The 20,884-nt window shown below is 44.9% G+C and overlaps 1 protein-coding gene across 1 annotated transcript; it reads left to right on the forward strand.

Moving 5' to 3' along the window:
- The first annotated feature begins 402 nt into the window (after positions 1–402).
- On the forward strand, positions 403–20,797 carry LOC140998904 (uncharacterized). The gene is made up of 37 exons (XM_073469321.1): positions 403–459; positions 736–865; positions 945–1,090; positions 2,441–2,632; positions 2,715–2,798; positions 2,900–2,991; positions 3,116–3,281; positions 3,362–3,468; positions 3,568–3,795; positions 3,883–3,973; positions 4,112–4,198; positions 4,274–4,489; positions 5,908–6,107; positions 6,193–6,375; positions 6,751–6,895; positions 6,980–7,126; positions 8,525–8,755; positions 8,979–9,172; positions 9,252–9,379; positions 9,536–9,705; positions 9,828–10,007; positions 10,249–10,383; positions 10,498–10,641; positions 11,490–11,728; positions 11,840–11,999; positions 12,091–12,258; positions 12,350–12,773; positions 13,371–13,534; positions 13,642–13,762; positions 13,847–14,010; positions 14,468–14,683; positions 15,601–15,825; positions 15,901–16,050; positions 16,225–16,425; positions 16,985–17,116; positions 18,491–18,664; positions 20,006–20,797. Exons 1-37 carry the CDS (start codon positions 403–405, stop codon positions 20,090–20,092), a joined length of 6,078 nt encoding a protein of 2,025 aa, XP_073325422.1. The 3' UTR covers positions 20,093–20,797.
- The last annotated feature ends 87 nt before the right edge of the window (positions 20,798–20,884 follow it).

Genomic DNA, 20,884 nt, shown 5'->3' on the forward strand with positions numbered 1-20,884 from the left:
AAAGAATAAAATTAAACGATGGTCAAAACATGTCTAAATGTTTGAGGGCTAATAAAGTTTTATTTCGGCGTGTCTCTGTTGTGGTGTGGAGGGCTTTGAATGAGAGCAGTGGTGGAGGAGGTGGAGGTGGAGGTGGAGGGGTGTGCATCTTAAACCCTACTAATCCTGCTGTCCTCAATCTCTGCCTGCCTGTGCCGGAGGAGGAGGCGACGGGACGGACGCACTCTGCTCCTCTGCGGCCAAACTTTGTCGGCTCCGACAGCGGCTCATTACAGGCTCCAGGTCGCGAACTTTCTCTTCTTTATCTTTGGGAAACACAAGACGATCGGTTCGGCCTGTTGAGGACGTTGTAGCGTTCACTCGGAGTTAATCCTCTTCCCGGGAGGGTTTTAAATATCCGCGATGAGCGCTGCGGAAAACTCAGACACCGACTCCAACAAGCTGGAGTCTGTGATCCAGGTGAGGCTCCTCCACCTCCTCCATCCACCCATCGCTCATTAAATGTGCTGTAATGGTGTGTGATGTGACAAACAAGGGCTGCTGGCTTATGTGACAGTGTTGTGTTTCATGCCGGTGTGCTTGTACTTTCCAAGCATCATCATCATCTCTGGGTTTATTATAGGAATCGTTTCACTTTTGTTTGCTTGGCTCCCATTTTTTTTTTTTTTTTTTTTGTCATTTTCTTTTCAAGCGTCTCAAAGTTAAAGCTCCAAATGTTTGTGTTTTGCACATCAGAGGTTGGAGGAGAGTGTTTTGTCTGAGGAGGAGAAGAGGCTGACTGTCCGGGGCCCCTCACCAGACGCCCCCCCTACATGTCTGCCAGCACGAGTACGAGAGATTGTCACAAAGAACCTGACCGAGAGCCGTGAGTCGCCACGTTCTGCTCCTCAAATGTGTGTTTTGACCCTTTTTCTTTGCCCTAATTCTTGTCTGTGTCCCCTCAGCAGCCGGAGCCATGTCCTCAGTCATGTCCCTCCAGGAGGAGAACCGAGTCCTGCAGGGAGAGCTGGCGAGGCTGGAGGACCTGCTGGCCCACAGCCGAGCGGACCGAGACGAGCTCGCCATCAAGTACGGTGCCATTAGTGAGAGGGTAAGACGAGATGACAAACGACAGGCTGACGACAAGATGGAGGGAACAGATTAGATGAAGATAATACTGAGAGAGTTACCAGATATGATCAGTAACAACATGACTGTCCGGTGACCATCATCTGCACTCAATGTAGAAAAAGTGAAAGTTTAAGACTTTCAAAACCATCAAGGTTAAAAGCACCTACAGGGAATGCTGTGGCACTCTCCCCCTTTTCCTGTTTCAGGATTTATTTCGGCTCTGTCTTTGTCTGAGATCTGCTGGTCTCCCAGGTGATGGGGGCTGGTATGAACTGAAGTGGAATGTTACCATGGCGTCTGTCACCCTGGGCGACTGTAAACAGGGGCTTCAGTGGAGATGGGAGGAGGTGTGGTGGGTGGTGGACGGTGGGTGGGCGCCACATCTCGTTTTTGGGTTGAACATTAGTAAAGGAAACACGCAGGTCTGCATCCAGAACAAAAGACAACTCAGATGAAGTACGGTTTCACTTCAAAGAATCAAAGTCTGGTTTAAAACCTGATTAATTACTATAAACCAATTTTAACAGTCACGAAGGCTGTTGAGACGACTAATCTGCGTCTTTGTACCGCCTACGACAAAGCAATCGCTGTCTCGCATTCAATAAACTGAAGAGAGTTTTCTGAACAGGTTTGTGATCAGAAAGATTTTAGGAAAAGAGTGTGCTTAGTTTTTTTTTTCTTATCAACTAATTAACTGTGATTAAAGTAAATAACTTTGTCTCCACACTGAGAGGCTGCAACTCTTTCTGCTGTAGTGAGTGACTGAAACAAGAAAACACAAAAAAGAAAATGAGATACAGAGTTACATAGAGAACAGTTAACAGTACTCAGGGCTACAACGGTGAGTTCAGCAAGATAACAAACCACTATCACTATCTGGCAGTTTCTACACATCCTTCTCTCAAGTCATCTACAGCATTCACAGCACCTCATGAAAGTTCACAAACCTTTTATTATGATAGTGATACAATTAAAAAAAACTTCTTTGCCATTAATTCCACATTGTTTTAAGTAAGGCTTCATTATAATGATAATAATATTATAAAATTCTACTTGTTTATAAAACTATTAAAGAGGCAATATGTAAAGATTTCAGTTGAAAACGTTAGAAAATAACAATAAAAAATTGACATTATGGTGTCTATGTATTATGTTGCAGAGATATCGACTTAGCATGCTAACCAGCTAGCTCCAGAAAAGATAACTTTCAACTTTCAATCTCAAATACTAAGTATGTTGGGATTAACGGCACATTAACAGCATGGCAGCACTGAGACCATCTGTGAAATGAGACGTCACCTCTGCCTCTTACATTTAATCAAACCCACAGCTGGAGCAGGCGCTGCGTTTAGAGACGGGAGACGGGGACCACGAGTCACCGGAGTCACGCAGCCTCGCGCAGCAGAACGTGGATTTACGCCGGCGGCTGGATGAGGAGCAGGCGGCCTACAAGCGTAAACTCACTGCCTACCAGGAGGGTCAGCAGAGGCAAGCGCAGCTCGTGCAGAAGCTTCAGGCCAAGGTATGTTTGTTTCATCTCGTCTTCACCTGAGATGTGGTCATCGGAGCGATGCAAGTCAATAACAGTTGTCCTGCTGCTTCAGGTGCTTCAGTACAAAAAGAGGTGTGGGGATCTCGAGCACATGCTGCAGGACAGGTCGTCAGAGCTGGAGAAACACCGGCTGAGTGTGAGTGGGGTTTATTGATTCATTGATTCACATTGACATGAACTCAAATAATAAAAAAACAATAACAAATAACACCTCACCTGTCAAATCTTCTCATTTAGGGCGACAGCGAGACATCAAATGGTCGCCATCAAGATGAAGCCAGCAGCAACCTGGAGGACGCTTTAATCCGTCTGGAGGAAGAACAACAGAGGTGAGTAACATCACAATTTCATCCTCCTGGTCGTCACCGTAGAGAATCACATTGATGCTGGTCTTGCTCTGTCAACGTCACTTATTTTCCCCCTGTGTTTTTGTTTTTGTTGTTGTGTTTTCAGGAGCAGCAGTTTATCTGCGGTGAACGCCATGCTGAGAGAGCAGCTGGAGCAGGCCGGTTTGGCCAACGAGGCTCTCAGCCAGGACATCCGCAGGCTCACTGCTGATTGGACTAAAGCCCGGGAGGAACTGGAACAAAAGGAGTCGGACTGGAGGAGAGAAGAGGAGGTGGGAGAGGGATGCTTATGAAACAGTAAAACATTTTGTATGAAGAGAAAATGTAAAGATAACTTTTATTTCTGCCTCAGTCTTTCCACAGTTACTTTAGTAGCGAACACGGTCGGCTGCTGACGCTGTGGCGGCAAGTGGTCGGGTTTCGGCGACATGTGTGTGAAATGAAGAGCGCCACCGAAAGGTTAACATCAACACACTCACTATTTACCAAATGATACTGTGTCCTTTGTGCTGGTTTTATGTTTGATTTGCCTCTCTGTCAACCTCCCTCCAATCTCAGGGACTTGTCCGATATGCGTAACGAGCTGGCTCGGGCGTCCCACTCCACTCAGGTGTCCTGTTCAGGTCTGTCCGCGGCACTGCACAGCCGGGAGGGAGGAGCAGCTCTCGCCCTGGATCGGGAGAAAGCCCTGAGGGTTCAACTGGAGCAGCAGCTGAGAGAGCGAGTGGCAGAGATGATGAACTTTCAGACCAGAACAGACGCAGAGAGGAGTGAGCTTAATGTCAGGTAGGTGACTGTGTTCAGCTCTCTTACTGGATAACTTCTTATTGATTAAAACAACATTTTTTTGAAGCTCTGTTGATGGTTCTTCAGGTTGTCTGACTCAGTGCGAGAGGGCGAGAGATTAAAGGGCCAAATTGAAGAGAAAGACAGAGAGATGGTCGTACTGATGAGGAGAGTTGAGGTGAGCAAAGACTGAAAAACACAGTAAGAAAAATAAAGACAAATGCCAGACTTATCCTTTGAGGCTGTATCAGGTTTTAGTGGTCATTAACCTTCCTCCTCCAACTGTCTGTGCTTCATTTGGCTCATTTTCCTTCAGGAGCAGAGCGGTAATGATGAGACTGACATGCAGCAGATGAGGACTCACACTGAGACCCTGTTAGACACCCTGCGGGACATCGCTCAGGTAAACAACGACACATATGAACCCAGTTTGATACCATTAAGATGGGACTTCCTCATTTTTACTTTCTTTTATCAGACGGTTTTGTCAGACGGAGAGTCGTCATCAGAGGCAGACCAGGACAACACCGGGGCTCCGCTGCTGCCGTTGATCCGTGTCTCCTCCCCTCGCCACTCCTCCTCCTCTCCTCGCAGGTCGACCTCCCCCTCTCGACCCCCCTCGCTGGCTCCTCTTCCTGAGTCGGCGCTGTCTGCTCTGCGCTCTGCAGTCACAAACAAGACGCTCCAGCTGCAGGTGACAAGTCAATTTCTAAACCCTCCATATGATAAAGAATCACACACTGCTCATGTAGCAGCACTGTTTACTGTTCACACGCACAATGGTGTAAATCTTTAGGCTTCCACAGTCACAATGAGAGCAGCTGTCTACTCATCAGCAGGGGTTAAAGGGATAGTTAAGGTACTTTTTGTCAGTGTATTACCAAAGAGTAGATGACAGTCAGCACGGCCCCAGTTTGAAGAAAAGAAAAAAAAAAAGACCCACCCACAGAAATCAATATCAGTTGAAGTGTACGCAATATTTGGAATATTTTTGGTGCTGACCTTCCCGTCAGACAGCCCTTTCTTTCTTTCTTTCTCTCTTTCTTTCTTTTTTCTTTCTTTCTTTCTTTCTTTCTTTCGTTTCTTCTGTAGCACAAAAAAACAAACAAAAAGACAGTCCTTTCTGACGGGAAACTGAATCCATTGTATCACTCTCTCCGAAGCCACCAGACTCCCTTGACATAAACAGTAATTTTACCTAGGAGAACACAGGAGTTGCTGGTTTCCTGCTGCCTCGATCGGTTAGTTTGTTAGTCCTATTGTGTGACTTCAGTAAACTAAGCCTTGGAAAAATTCCAAAATCACACCATAACATAAACAAACCAACCGATCAAGGCAGCAGTAGACCACCAACCCCCTTTTTCTCACAAGGTTAAAAATGACTGTTTTTGTCAAAGAAGCCTGGCGGCTTTGAGGAGAGCACAGATGGATAAATTGCCGCCAGTTTCCCTTCAGAAATGGCTGTCTGACAGCAAGGAATAGTGCTGAAAATATTTTTTAAGGGTCTAAAATATCTTTTGCATATCCATCCGATGATGGATGAATACCTGCCCACTTCAAAACACCTGAACTGTCCCTTTAAGGCTCAGTTAATTTGAATAACCAAAAACACAATTTCTCACTTACACTGTATCATGCTAGTTTTGATTTTGTTTACTTTTCTACCAAAGAAATAGTCCCGAATACTCCTACAAACAAATTCTGTTCACCTCCATTGTATCTAGTTGGAGGCAGAAATCTCAGAGAAAGATTTCTCATAAATAAAACCCATACTGTCTACATCATGGCTACCCAAAATGGGGCCTGAGGGCCAAAATTGGCCCGCCGTAAGGTTTGATTTGGCCCGCTGAGTCACAGTGGGTGACACATTGACCAGAAAGTGAGTCAATTAAGGGAACTTGTGCTCCTAGTACTACGGGAGCCTTGAGCGTCATAAACACAAGAAAGAAAACAATTTAGATCAGACCAGATTTCTTTCTTACTTGCCTCTGAGGTCTACCGTTTCATTTAGCAATTTTACAATCCAAAACAATACAATATGTGTTTGCTTTTGGCCCTGCAAGGGTAAAAGTTTGGTCCGGTCGAGGTAAGTGACTCCACTTGTTTTTGCAGGATGTTCGAGGACGTCTGATCTCTGCCCAGTCCTCGATGCAACAGTTGCGCAAGCAGCTTTCGGAGACCGATTTGGCTAAACGAGATGCGGAACAGCGAAACCAAGCTCTGCAGAGAGAGAGGGATGCTGCCCAGAGAGAGAGGGAGACCACACAGAGAGAGAGGGAGCGTCTGAAGCAGGAGAGAGACACGCTGGCCAGGTTCACAGACAGTTATATCACCTTTCATAATCTGCCTCTTATCCTTGAATCTTGTACGTAACTTTTAACTCTGTGAACATTGCAGTGAGAAGGCGAGCCTGGAGAAGACTGTGCAGGCAGCTCAGAGCAGCAACCAGATGCTGAAAATGGACTGCGAGAAGCTCCAGCTGACTGTGACGTCCGTGCAGCGAGAGCGAGATCACGAGAAGGAGGAGAAGGAGGCCGCCATCCAGGAGAGAGACCGGGCGAAGGCAGAGACTCAGAGGATGTAAGCAGGATAATTGACAGTGATTAAGTGAATGTGATGTTGACACTAATCCACACAGTGAATATGCTTACAGGAAGCGATCCAAAATCTGCATTAGCTTCCCAGACAGAGAGATCTCTTATACCTTGTGCTACCACACCTCCTCAACCAACACAAGCCCAAACATCAGTGAACAGATCTGATATAAACCTTTCATCCGAAGCACCATAGCAGACAGACAAACACAAGGAAAGCTTGACTTTTTGGATGCCTGTCAGAGAAATAGTTTTTAAAACACACTCCTGCACATGACAATGAGCCAAATCAGTCTAACTCTCTCATTACTTACCCTAAAATGTGTCGTTATAGTACATCATGTGTATCGTTTTGCCACAGACAGAAGCAGCGGGATCAGAGTGAGAGTCGAGCCTCGGCTCAGCGTGGAGAGCTGTCTGCAGTGAGGGAGACTCACCAGCAGGTGGAGGTTGAGAGGCAGCTGCTGGAGAAAGAGAGGGCACAACTCTCTGAATCACTAGCTCGGGTAAGAAAAAGACAACTTGAGCTCATTTAGCTTCTGCAGTTGTGTTTTTTTATGACCTTTGTATGATGCTCATTGCCCCTCCAGGTTGAGAGCAGTAACGCAGAGCTCTCTCTGCTGCTCAACAAGCTGCAGTCAGAGGATGCAGCTCTCAGGGACTCTCTGGCCAAGATGGCGAGCATGAATGAGGGCCTGGCCCAGGACAAAGTTGACCTGAACACCTACATTTTCCAGGTGAGGTCATGTCAAGAACGTGTTTGACCTCTGTAAGGGTTCAGTACGCTTGAAAGGAACTAGTTCGTACGACAAATCGATGCAGTGAAGAAGGGAGAAGGGTTCACACTTTTGCACATTGTCTCCTCAAGGACATTCATGATGTTGTCCTTGGTTAGACACACAAAGGTTTTGCGATGAATGAAAACAGAGAGCTAAAGTTCAAACTGAGGAAAGGTACAAAAATCATAGGATGTAGCCCATCCTCGTCAGCAAAGTGAAGTCAGGTTCAGTTTGCTGTTGTTATACAATACAGGATTGCACAATGATAGGCAGTTGTAGCGCACTCAATGTGACATACACAGAAAATGTATACACAGATATTTTAAATGGGAGCGAAATAAAACAATAAAATAGAACAAAGTATATGAAAGTAGCATTAAAGAAAGAAATATAAAAGAAAAAAGAAATTATATTAACAAGAAAGATACAGAATGCCTATTTTTTCACCTACTCGTATGTATATATGTTTATTATCTACCTCTTTTTGTATTTGTTTTGAGCTATATGTCTATTTCTATTGGAACTGTGTGTAAGTTCATTAAAAGCAACTTAAAGGACCAGTGTGTAGGATTTAGGGGGACATATTGGCAGAAATAGAATGTAATACTTATGATTATATTTTCATTAGTGTATAATCGCCTGAATCTAAGAATCGTGTTTTCGTTTGAGCCTTTTATGTCTACAGAGGTAGTAGTTCCTCTTCTATGGAGTCCGCCATGTCGCACCACCTTGTTTCTACAGTAGCCCAGAACAGACAAACCAAACACTGACTCTAGAGAGAGCCTTTAGCGGCCACTATAGAGGAGGCAGCGACGAGATATATTTCATTTGTTGCAATCTGCAACCACACTGCTAGATGCAGGCTTGAGGAGTAACAGAGTACATGTAACAGGATTGTCTAATCAGGATACAAAAAAAAGTAAACTGTATTCTGGTAAAGATAAGGTTAGATTACAGATACATTCAGTTATAAAGGGGATTACTCACATGTTTGGTATTGAAGTAATCCAAAAGTAATGGAAAGTAATCAAGTTACATTACTTTTATATTGTTATACTTGGGTTATGTTACTGACCACATTTTTTAACAGGTAATTAGTAATTGTATCAGAATACGTCTTTAAAGTAACCCAACCCTGGCTAGATGTCCCTAAATCCTACACACTGGACCTTTAAAACCAGAGTCAAATTCATGGTTTGTTCACACATACTCGACCGATAGCTGATTCAGATTCTAGATGAGAGGAGTGCAAAGTTAATGGTATGAAAATTACAGCAAAGCAGCATAATTCAGTGTAATTTGCACGTATAACATTCTTATTAATATGACCGTCTCCCTTCCTGCTCCACCTCCAAGCTGGAGGAGGAGAAGGCCACCCTGCAGACTCAGAAACGGGAGGCGGAGCAGGAGAAGCTGACCATCCGAGACGAGCTGGTCCGGTTGGAGCAGGACCGTCTGGAGCTGGACTCTGCTCGCATCACGTTGCACCAGTCACTGCAGGATGTGGAGCTGAGCCAGTCGGGGATGGAGGCAGAGCTCCAGAGTCTCAGGGCGGAGAGAGTTAAGCTGCAGGAGAGGGTCACCCAGGTACATAACAGATTATATTACATCATCATTTAAAGGATAAGTCCACCCTAAAAACAAAGTGGATGATTAGATACTTCTTATGCAGCTATGACAGTGTTTCATAGTTGTTTATTCAGCTAAAGCAGCGATGGAAGCTGCCAGTAAAATATGCAGTTTGAATGTGGTTTTTAATTTCTTTAAGTTTGTTTTCACTCATGTTGTTTTCTTTTCTGGCATTTGACAGCTTTGTGGCGAAGTGACGTCTCTGGGATCAGAGTTGAGTCTTGCCAGAGGAGAGGGTCAGAGGAACGAGGTGGCCTTAGAGGAGGCCGGCCGCAGTCGGGCAGAACTGGCCCGAGACAAAGCAGCGCTGGTGGTCCAGCTGACAGCATCTGAGAGAGAAAACACGGTGCTGTCAGAGGAACTCGCTGCCTCTAGGTGTGTTTAATTGTCTGTCAATGACACAAACGCTTTCCACACAAGCCTGTGTGTGCAACTTGTGTTTGTGACCCTGCAGGTCGGAGCGGGAGTCCCTGGAAACGAGTCTGTTCGAGGTGCAGCAGCAGCTTGTTCAGGGGGAGTCTCGTCGAGAGCAGCTGGAGACGGAGAACCAAAACCTACGAGTCCGCTGTGAGACCGCGGCAGGTGAGTAACAGAGGGGTGGTTTGTAGAAGAAACAGATTAAAATGACACAAATGTCCTTATTTAAAAGCTAAATAAGATGTTTGGTTTCATGGGTAAAGGCAGTTACGTAAGAGAATAAGAACCTAATGGTTTCCCTCTCCTGGTTGGGATTTCCAGCTGAACTGAGGCGTCTGCGCTCAGATGGGGAGAATGTGTTGGCCCAGGCTGAGAGGGAGAAACAAGCTCTGACTCAGACTCTAAATGCTGCGCAGCTGGAGGCCCAGCAGGCTTTACGCAAGGCCATCTCCGAACATCAGGAGGAGGTGGAGAGACTGGTCTCAGAGAAGGTCAGAGGGTTCACTGGTTCAGTGTGACTCAAACACTGCCTGTAATGCTATTTTTACTTTTCCGATAAGGTGCTGATGGCTGTTTAATCCATGTTTGTGCTCTTGGCCGCTCTGTGTGACAGGAAGTTGTGCGGCACAGCCTGCTGATGGAGCATGAGGGCGCTCTGAGGAAGCTGAGACAGGAGGCGGAGGATCAGCTCCTCAGAGCAGAGAGAGAGAGAGAGGAGCTGCAGGATGAACTGAGGAGTCTGCAGCATGACAGAGATCAGAGTCTGCTGCAGGCTGAGACGGAGAAACAACAGGTCTGGTCTTGGTGTATGATGTATGGAGGGGTTTAAATCACGAAGCATCAGATGAAAACAAGCTGGTTTTATTTAAAAAGAGGGAAAAGTAATTATTTAACATGATTTTACAAGCCTTCCTTCATCAGAAAAATCCTCGGTCAGCCATATTTATTAGATTCAGTATAGAGACAGTGTGGTTCAACACTACATCTGTTGTGCGTTTCCCTCTTTGTTAACCCGACCCTTCCTCTCTTCCCAGGCTCTATCTCTGAAGGAGGCCGAGAAAACAGTTTTGTCTGACAGGGCGTCCTCCCTGCAGGCTGAGCTGTCAGCTGCAGCCCTGGAGGCCGAGCGGATGTCCAGAGAAGCAGCCCATTACAAAGAGCAGGAGCAGGTGATGTGACTTCCTGTTTGAGTTCATGTTCTGTTCAAGTTCTGTTATCTTCTAGTCTTATCTTACACGAACACACGAGGGAGGGTCACTAATAGACTTTCTGTTTTTACACAGATCAGAGTCGGGGCTCTGAGCAGCGAGCTGCTGGAGCTTCGCTCTCAGGTGGAGGACGCAGCTTCTGTTCATGAGAGGGAACTCCACAGTCTGCGAGAGACGTGTGCTGATCTTCAGTCACGTGCTGATGTTGCTCTCAAAGAGGTAGATGAGGCTGTGAAGTTCAAAACAGAGAGCACACACGCTCCTCTTAAGTTATTATTTGAATGACAGAAAACACAATTTATCTTTGCATCTATATCCAGCAACAATATCTCACAACAACATACATGAAGTGCAAATCATGGGATCCATCTGCTGTTTTATTTCCATTAAAGTAGGGGTATGACTACAAAGAGTTACATTTCTAAGGAAAAAGTTTCCTCTCTGCTGAAACTATGCAGTTAAAAATATGATATGTGAAATACTGAAACAGTTGAAATACTAATATAAAATACATTTGCCTTGAAATGAGTCAAACTGCCAGGAGAAGTGAAAGTTGTAATAGGACTCAGACCAAAAACCTCCCGTGCATGGCTCAAGTTGGTCTTAACGCAGCCTGAGTTAACATTTAAGCACTGAAAGGAGTTGAAATGTCAAGTGTGTGAAACAGATTGAGGACAAAGAGTCAACTCAAGTGCAAGTGTTTAAAGAAAAAAGTGTTAGTTAGCTATCGACTGAAGTTTAAGTGAGGAAACAGTTGAGATAAGTTTTATCTGAACAGTGGAAGTTCTGGGAGATTAAAGAGCTGAAGAAAACACATTTTCAGAGGAGTAGATATGAAACATGATGAATAGTATGAACAAGTGTGGCAGTTACAAACACACCCTATCTTGCATGATTCATAAAGTTTCATAATAAAGTTCCTGGAAGTCCACCGAACCAGCGAGATCTAATCTGCCTCCACATTTTAGTGAAAACTGTTGAAATATCCTGTGAACTAGCAAATCCAAAACAGACCTTCCTGCCGACCGTTATGAGATAATCGACCTCACATGACTGTTGCCCTCCAGCTGGACCAGTGCAGAGCTTCTCTCTCAGCTAACGAGGAGAGCCGAGACCAGCTGCGGCGGGACATGTTGGACGTCGAGCGACGTCTCAACCAAACTCAGGAAGAGGCAGAAAACCACAGAAGAGAGGTGGCGGAGCTGCGACGCAGCCTCGGCGACGTCAGCAAGGAGAGAGACACCATCAGCCAGTCAAACAGTCAGCTGAGAGAAACTCTGCGAGGTGCAGAAACAGAGAGGATCAGGTAAAAGCTTCAACCAATGGCAAACGAACCGTTGACTGAAATGACAGAAGTGCAATGTTCAGAACACGTGTGTGTGTGTGTGTGTGTGTGTGTGTGTGTCCGATTCTTCAGTGTGAAACGACAGTGTGAGGAGAAGGAGCAGAGGCTGGCCGTGCTGGAGGAGAACTTCTCATCTGCTCAGAAGGAGGTGGCGGAGCTGCGGAGCTGCCTGAGAGAAGTTGAAAGGTCGAGACTCGAAGCTCGACGAGAACTGCAAGAGCAACGCAGACAGGTCTGTTGTCCCTCCATCACACCTCTGTCAACACTTTGTTTTCAGTCCAGACTCGGGTTTTTCCTTAATGATGTGCTTCTCTTGGCTCCAGCTGAAGGTCCTGGATGGAGAGAAGGAGCAGAAAGGGAGGGAGGTGGCAGAGCTGCAGACTCGCCTGTCGCTGGAGGAGCAAAGAGAGGAGGAGAAAGGGAGGGAGGTTTTCAGCCTCAGGCAGAGGTTAACTGAAGCTGAAACAGCTCGAGACTCCCTGAAGAAAGAGGTGAGGATGGAGGAGAGTGAAAAGACATGTACAGACTTTTGCTTACTGGCTTTCTTCACTGTGTCACAAACTTTTTATTCTTTTTATTCAGCTCTCTATGACTCAGAAGCGCCTGGTGGAGCTGGAGTCAGGCTGGCGGAGCTGTGAGAGAGAGCTGACCGCTCAGCTGCAGGAGGCGCGTGGCTGTGAGAAGAAGCTGCAGGATGAAGCTAAGAACCTCGCCCTGCGCGCTCAGGCAGCTCATGACTCTGCCGCCCAGTCCAGCCTGCAGCTGAGCGAGGCCCAGGGCCGCCTGGCCGCCACAGAGGCTGAGCTGGTCCGTGCCGAGGCCGGGAGGAGGGACCTGGAGTTCCGCCTGAGCAGTGTTCAGTCGGCGCTGACACGGACACTGGGCATCGGAGCGAGCGGCAGAGGAGGCCGGGGGAGGAGCCCAGGGGGGAGCTCCACATCACCAGGCACCATGTCACGCCACCACAGCATCTCACCACTGCGCTCCTCACTGTCACCTCCTAAAGGTGCGAATGAAACATGTGCCTTACCTCTGCAATAGAGGCATTTATTCAGACATTAAAGGACAAATATTCCACTCATTATCAGGTTCATATTTTTACTAGAATAGGTTTACATGCTTTACTGCTCAATAAACACATCAGTTTTCTCGTACTGTCCAGTGCCGCAGCTCTGTATTCCCCCTCTGTCTGAAACGCTCTGTTTTAGCTCCCATCTCTTCAAGGCCCCGCCTCCTGCATACCCAGTCTGCTCTGATTGGTCAGCTGACACACGTCTGAGCCAGCACCGCTAACGACAACAGAGCAGCTGTGGAAAAGAAAGCAATGGAAAATTAAAGTGGCAATCACAACAAACTTAAATCAAATTAAATTAAAAAATGATACAAATGACTAATTAAGTAATGGTAAATGAAAAACAACCAAAATTAATATATACAAATTAAATGAAGGGAAATCAAAGAAAAAATTAAATAAAATTGCATTAGTTCTGGTTTGATAATATTATGTGATCCCTCCTCCCCTCCTTTGCGCCAACATTAAAAAAAAAATTAATAAAAAGATTTGTACGATGGGCTTACAGCACTTTATATTTAATTTCTACAGAATTTCGAGTAAGCACCCCTGACAATACTTTGGGCTCTGGAGCCGTGTCTCCTGAGAGAGGAGAAACACCGCTGCCTCTCCCTCAGCCCGAGCTGGACCCCGACACACTGAGAAGTGATCTGAGAGACTTCCTCCAGGAGCTGCGTGACGCACAGAGAGAGCGGGTACACCAAAAAAACTAAGTCTCAAAGTAAATATTCGACTATAATGACTCAAGGATATTTTCTTGTGTGTGTATGGCTCAAGTCTTTGTTTATTGCTGATTTTGAAGGATGATGCCAGATGCCGGCTGGGGGTCCTGCAGAGGGAGCTGGAGGAGCTGACGGGGGAACGAGACTCTGCTCAGAGTCGTCTCACTCAGATGCAGATCACCTTACAGGAATACCAAGAAGGTTTGTTATTTTTCCATGAAGTTTCAGGAGAAAAGCTCAAACCAAAGGTAGAAAATAATATAAATCTTTCATGTGTGACTGTAGGGAAGCGAGGACTGGACGAGCGTCTGACCACCACTCAGATATTCCTCCAGCAGCAGGAGGAGGCGGTGAGGAGAGGAGACAGGGAGAGGAGGGCACTCACTGACCGCATGAAGGATTTAGAGCGAGCGCTGCAGGCCTCTGAAATGGATAAAAAACACACACAGGTACACACACGTTTGTGTACTAGTGTGCACATATACACACACACCATGTATTTGTATTTGTGTTGTCACTGGCACAGCGGTGACCACTGATCTGCCATGATCACCATATGGCAGCACTCAACAGTAGAGCCATGTCTGGACACATAGGATTTCAGGGAATGTAATAACAACAGATGCCACACACACACAGTGTCACACCTCTTGTGGTGTGTCACATGTCAGCTCTCCATATGTCTGTTTTTAAAGCCAGCGACCTTTAAAATAACAACAGGAGGACACTAAGTTAAAGTGAGACTCTTTTAGTGCAAAAAGCAGAAAGAAATGTGTATTTGTTGGACATTTGTAGAATATTTCTGTCTAGGATCGAAAACTGAAGTCTCCATTATGCCATGAAGACTCTCTTAAAGTACACAAACTGGTCTCACCGAGGATCTCTGCGCTCCCTCTGTCTCGACAGGATCAGTTGAATATTCAGCGAGCTGCTGAGATGCGTCTGGAGGCGGAGAGGAGGCGTCTGCGGGAGGCGCTGGAGGCAGCTGAAGCCCGGGCCACCAGGGTGGAGCTGGGGAGGCGCAGTCTGGAGGGGGAGCTGCAGAGACTCAAACTGAGTCTGGGAGACCGAGAGGCTGAGAGCCAGACCTCCCAGGAGCGCCATGACGCTCTGCTGAAACAGGTACACAGTCTGATGCAGAGTCATTTCATGCTCATGTTTATGAGTGTTTAATCTGATTATTTTATTTATTTATTATTTATAAGTATGTTTGTGATATCTTTTGTGTTCCTGGGATCTGTAGTTTCCTAATCTTTTTCATCTAGGTGCACGCAATTATACACTTTCAGTTTAACTAAATAAATCATTATATAAATGATTGTAACAGGAATAAAGGTGCACATACATGTTTTCTTGATTTTAATCACAGCAGAGTCATCAAGAAGTAAAATAAGTTTTAAAAACAATGAAAAAGTTATGTTGCACTTCACATATTTTTGGGCAAGTGAGGCATGTGAGACAAGAACAATCGCACCCTGGAGTCCTGGAAAACTTTGCTAATAAGCACTAAAACGTTCAGCTGAGACTGAGGTGACTGGAATCAGTTTTTGAAGGTATTCGGCCATAAAGCAAAGTATTAGAAACATAACACAACACAAAGAAACACTTTGACCAGATGGTGGCGCTAGAGAAAAAGTCATTGCATCACCAGAGTTTTTACAAATCATCCAATGGTGGTGACATTTCACTAGAAAACTACAAATGTCAACCTCATGGTTGCGCTAGATGTAAATTCAGAGGACCATCAAAGTCAGTAGACTTCATCCTCTGAGGAACATGAAAATCTGACTGACTTGTCTGTTTTTCTGAATACTTTCGATCGTTAGCGATTGAGTGGGTAATCATGAGCCTTTAAATCTTATGAAAGGAAATCAGTAGATTTTGAGATGAGAAACATCAGCAAACTTTTGTCTTTTTAACTAAACTGTATCCGACAGAATGGAAACAGCTGACTCACCACTACCTGTTCATTAAAGAAAACAATGCTTTTTCGGTTTGCTGACTGGGTCACACATAAATCTGATTCGTACAAACTACAGGTGGCAGAAGGAGAGGCCAGAGCGTCTCTGCTCCAGAGAGAGGTGGAGAGGCTGAGCCAGGCTCTGCTCAGAGCTCAAGAAGGTGAATCTTTGCTCAAAGAGAAGACGTCTTCTCTCAAAAAGAGCCTCCAGGAGGCGGCGGCTTCTCACAGCAGCACAGAGAGTCGCCTGGCCGCTCTGCAGAAGACGCTGAGTGTGGCCGAACAGGACAGAAGGCTTCTGCAGGTGAGTGAGGCGGCAGAAAGACAGGACAACGTGGATGAAAACTGAACAGTGATGTGATTTTTTTGTACCAATTAGGAAAGAATGGATGAAGCCCGGGCCTCACTGGTGGAGGGGAAGAGGAATATGGCCGCCCTCACTGAGCGTGTACAAAGCTTGCAAGGTGAGTTGGACCAGAGCGAGCTGAGACGAGAGGACCTGGAGGCTGAGCTGGACAAAACTCAAGAGGTGAGGGAGAAAGTTCATCTGTGTGTCAACAAACATCTGCCACAACACATCTGTGACGCCGCAGAAGAAAAAGTGTCCCAGTACAAAAGATTGTATACATTAAAATTGTCATTCTCGCTTTAGCAGTCTCTAGAGTCACGTCTTTGTATGTGATCTCTGTCTTCCCTCCGTCAGGCTCTGCGTCAGCGCTCGGCCAGTCTTGCTGAGGCTCAGCGCGGCTCCCAGTCAGTTCAGACAGAGCGGGCCGCTGTCGAGGAGCGACTGCGTGGGCTGCAGCGAGCGGTCGCCATGCTGGAGACGGAGAAGAAAGATGCTGAGAGACAGGCTGTGAGGCTGGAGAAGGACAAGAATGCACTGAGGAACACACTGGATAAGGTCAGCACTGTGTTCATCACAACAAATGTGACACTTGTTCCATTGAGTCATTTCTTTACAAAGAGCCATTTGTGAATCCAAAGTTCATGTGCTGGATGGACACGTGTTGGGTTTCACCAATAATGAGCCAAAAAAAAACTTTGCGACCCTGCTATGTCACAGTGAGTGGTGCTTTATGGGAGGTCGGCTCGTAGAGGATCAAAACATTACACAAAAAAAATCATCTTTGAGGTTTTTATTTCACTTTATTTTTTGGTGAATTATTGAAAAACGTGTCATTTTGAATAAGCAGTTTTGATCACAAGACGTTGAGAATTGTTGGCTGTATGTAAAGAACAAATTTCTCTGTGAAAGAAAGCCGCATGATCAAAAATCAAGAGTACGAGTCTGTAGCCAGACTCAAACTATAGCTCAGGCTGAGTGAATGAATGTGTCCAAAAAACACGTATTGTTTAGAGCTCAATGCACTGCAAAAAAAATACTTATAAAATCATATTCAGGTTTTCACATGTGACTTATTTGCGTGCTTCTTTTTTATTATAAATGCACCTTTCTTCAGGTCGAACGTCAGAAGCTGAAGACCGAAGAAGGCAGCATGCGTCTGTCTGCAGAGAAAGGCCGCCTGGATCGCTCTCTGAACACCGCTGAGCAGGAGCTGCAGGAAGCACAGCAGCAGATACTGATGCTGCAGGTGGGGAGAAACACCTGACCAAACATACACTGACAGATTCATCACAGATCGTACCTGCCTTTATTACGACATACCAGGCAGCCTGTTAGAAGCTACACCAAACTGCTGTCAGCAGAGTGAACGCTGGCACCAGGACAGACTTTGTTTTCTTAGCTGCTTCACACCTCTGCTGGAGAGTCCATCATGATCCACTGAAGGACAAAGACAAACACGTGCTTTAACAAGACGTTACAGAGACACAAACCAGTCTTTAACACGACAAATGAACTCCGTAGTTTGGGCTTCATATTGTGTATAAATAATTTACTCTCAGTTATTATTATTAAACCAGACGACCGCCATTTAAAAGACTGTTTACACGGTATGAAACTGTCGTCACTGAGGTGAGTAAAGAGGGATTTTGTGGTTTAAAGAGGAAAGCGTGACGTTTTCTTTGAACTAAATCACAAATGCGATAAACAAGTAAATAAATGAAGTTACAGTGGGTTTCTTAAGAATTATGAAAGAGTCATTAAAGTTGTTTATTTCAGGCTGGGTTTACGTCTCCGACCGCTGTTCAGATTTATCCTAATTTGGTCAAATTTTTTCCGGACTGTTCATCAGCTGAAGTGGTGATTTTCCTCCCGATTACACAATATCCTTTGAATATTTTTCTAATTACATTGAAATTTGTGTCTTTCTTCATTACTCCCAGTATGACACAAAACAAAGTGAATCTAATGTACTGGAGCTGAAAAGTGGAGACTGTGCATGTTGGAGGTTTCTCTACGTGGGGCCATTTGTCAGAGGAGCTTCTCCAGACCAATAAAAATCACAGATGTTCGTTGTTTCAGAACATCTGTGATTTGTGATGTTTAGTCAAGTGTCACAAGTGTGGATGTTAATGTAGACGTTCGCTCAGTACTTTCCTTTTTCTTGTACATTCTCATTTGTTATGCGTTAAGTATCTTGTTTCTTGTAAACTTTACATATTTCGCAATTTCTGCCAAAAAGGTTTCTTTTAGCTCTCAAAAGATCGGTACATTTTTCCACTGAATGCACATCATGAACAAAACAACAAGTTGCTTTTTCTTTGGCGGCTGAGTTTTGACATCTACTTCTTGTTAAAGAAGGTACAGTTACATCACAGCATAGTTGTTTGGAAAAGCACGTCCCATAATGTCTTTAATGGTTGGACTTACATTGTTCCAGAAAGGCTTCAGGTTCATTCAACTCCAGAAAACATGAGTATGATTTCTCTCCAGGTCACCACAGAGCCTCCAACATGTTTATTGTTTTGTGTAGTTTAGCTTTCTCCTTTTGTCTCTCCATCCGTTTCCTGTTTTTAATGACATTTTGGTCTCTTCCTCCTGTGTGTGTGTGTGGTTTGAGCAGACTCAGCTGGCTGAGATGGAGCAGTCTCACAGTCTGTGTGAGAGTCTGGTGAGGCAGCGCGATGAGGCCCAGCGGGAGTCGGAGAGACTGAGGACCAGCTTCAGGGACGTCGAGCGAACGCTGGGCACCAGAGAGCGAGCTCACCGACACAGAGTCAAAGGCCTGGAGGAGCAGGTACACACATCGTGACGTTGTCAAGGTTTCTCAGGCTAAACCTTTTACACTTTTTACTCCCAGCGACAATGAAAGAGCTGACCTCGGATGTAATAGAAGATTTGAAATACAGAAATCTTTATCTGTATTGAGTCGACGTTATGTTTCGAAAACATCAGCAGAAGAAAAGAAGTGCCGAAGTATACAGTTCAGCAGGAGAGTGCAACAAGAGACTGACAGACCTTCAGCTGTATATAAACCAGGCTGTACATACTGTAAAGAAGGATAACCTTCATACACTAATGACAATTTGTAAATCATGTAGATATCAACAATACTTGAAATAAAAATGAAGGAATGGAAGAAAAGACTGCAATGTGTGACTGTATCCCGTTTTATTTTGGCTCAAATTTTACCAAACAATGTAAATCAGCAACAATGAGAGCAGTGAGATGTTAACGCGTCACAATAACCTGTTTAGATTAAGAGAGACGTCAGCAGGGTGTTTACATGTGTGCATCCAGAAGTCAAGATTGTACCATCTGTCCTCGTGTTCACTTCAAACCCTGCTCCCCGTGCAGGCATCAGGAGGCAAATTCTGCAAATAAGACTGTAATTCAACCGTAACAAACAGCTCCTGCGTCCCCGAGGATGATCCTTGTACACATCCTGAATCTGTAATCATGTGAGGTGGAAAGTAATGAAGTACAAATACTTTGTTACTGTACTTTTTTCCAGGTATCTGTACTTCACTTGAGGATTTATTTTTCGGACAACTTTTCACTTTTACTCTCAACATTTTAACTCAAATATCTGAACTTTCTACTCCTCACATTTTCAAAACAGGCTCGTTACTCTCGTTTTAACCACTTGACGAGAATTATTGATTATTTTTATTTTGCGCCATTGCACACAGCCTTCCCAACATCACAAGACTGATTTCAACCTTTTAGTGCACATCAAGCACAGCTGACTTAGCGAGACGAACCAACTCTAAAAAAACAGAAATGTCTGCCTGGGTTTTCTAATTTTTTGCTGTGTTCGTGACGCTTTAAAAACCCAAAATGTCGGTATTTGATGTCCTGAGAATGATACTCAACAATCAACTACCTTTCTGGTGCATTTACAAACAGCTCGGACAAATCCAACTAACTCTATCTTTAAGTTAAGTAGTGTTTGAGTTATAGATCCCTTCAGAGGGATACTTTTTACTTGTATTATACTTTGAGTACATTTCTAAGCCTGTACTCTTTAAGAAGCTGTTTCAGTCTTTTTTTGCACAAGTATCCGTATCACTTCTGCCACCTCTGTCTAAAATACAAATGAGAGATTTAACTTTTGTCACCCACTGTCTTACTGCAGGTGTCCACCCTGAAGGAGCAGCTGCAACAAGAGATGAAACGGCGGCAACCTTCTCTACCATCCTCCTTATTGTCGGCAGGGAACTGAGAGGCAGCTTGAAAACTAAAGCACCAGCACACTACACATTTTTAATCCAGGGAAAATCCACTTGTCATGAATGTCTGCAAGCAATATTGACTTACAGGAACATTACCTAAAAGTGTTCAAAGTCTAACTCCACTGTTTAAAATAGTATTTGTTTTAATTTGTGACTCTGAAACGAGCGTTGCTGTCATTTCGATGGTGTTTTATTGATGTTTCGTGCAGTGAAGAACACTTCGACTCGCAGCATGTTGACAGGCGATGGGGGAGCGGAGCGATGTGATTCGGCAGCTGTGCCGACAACGCCAAAAGCCTGCTGATTACTGGCAGCCAGCTGCACTTGATCCTTGCTCAACATCTTCCCAAGTTTCCTGCGCCTATTCAAGAAGAAACCAAGGATTCCCCTCCAGACAGAATCTGGATGCAGTGCCAGTTTGGCCTCGACTTCTCCACATTTATATTAACAGTCGAAGACACTAAGACACCGAGAGGAAGGCAAAATGAAGGTGCTGCACTGTGTTTTCTCTCGTATTATGTGACATATAGACACAGTTTTGTACTGCAGGATGATGTATACTTACAGTATGTTTTTTATTAGTTAATAATAGTTTTACTAGCTGTACATACTTTTCACTTACTGTATAAACGCTGACAGACTGATGATTAATAGCAGCAGTTGTATGGACAGTACACATGGAAGCCACATGTTTGCAGGAGAATAAACTCAATGTGCACCATAATTCATGTCTTTCATAAAATACCTTTCAGCGTCCTGAGCTGCAGCTACAGCGATGACTC

The sequence above is a fragment of the Pagrus major genome, chromosome 6, assembly GCF_040436345.1.
Source record: "Pagrus major chromosome 6, Pma_NU_1.0".
NCBI lineage: Eukaryota > Metazoa > Chordata > Actinopteri > Spariformes > Sparidae > Pagrus > Pagrus major.

What these genes read in the sequence shown, in the direction of transcription:
- LOC140998904 (XM_073469321.1), top strand. Translation starts at nt 403, where the DNA reads ATGAGCGCTGCGGAAAACTCAGACACCGACTCCAACAAGCTGGAGTCT. An exon ending in ATGACGCTCTGCTGAAACAG is followed by an intron (nt 14,684 to 15,600) that starts GTACACAGTCTG and finishes TACAAACTACAG; the next exon opens with GTGGCAGAAGGAGAGGCCAG. An exon ending in TCAAAGGCCTGGAGGAGCAG is followed by an intron (nt 18,665 to 20,005) that starts GTACACACATCG and finishes GTCTTACTGCAG; the next exon opens with GTGTCCACCCTGAAGGAGCA.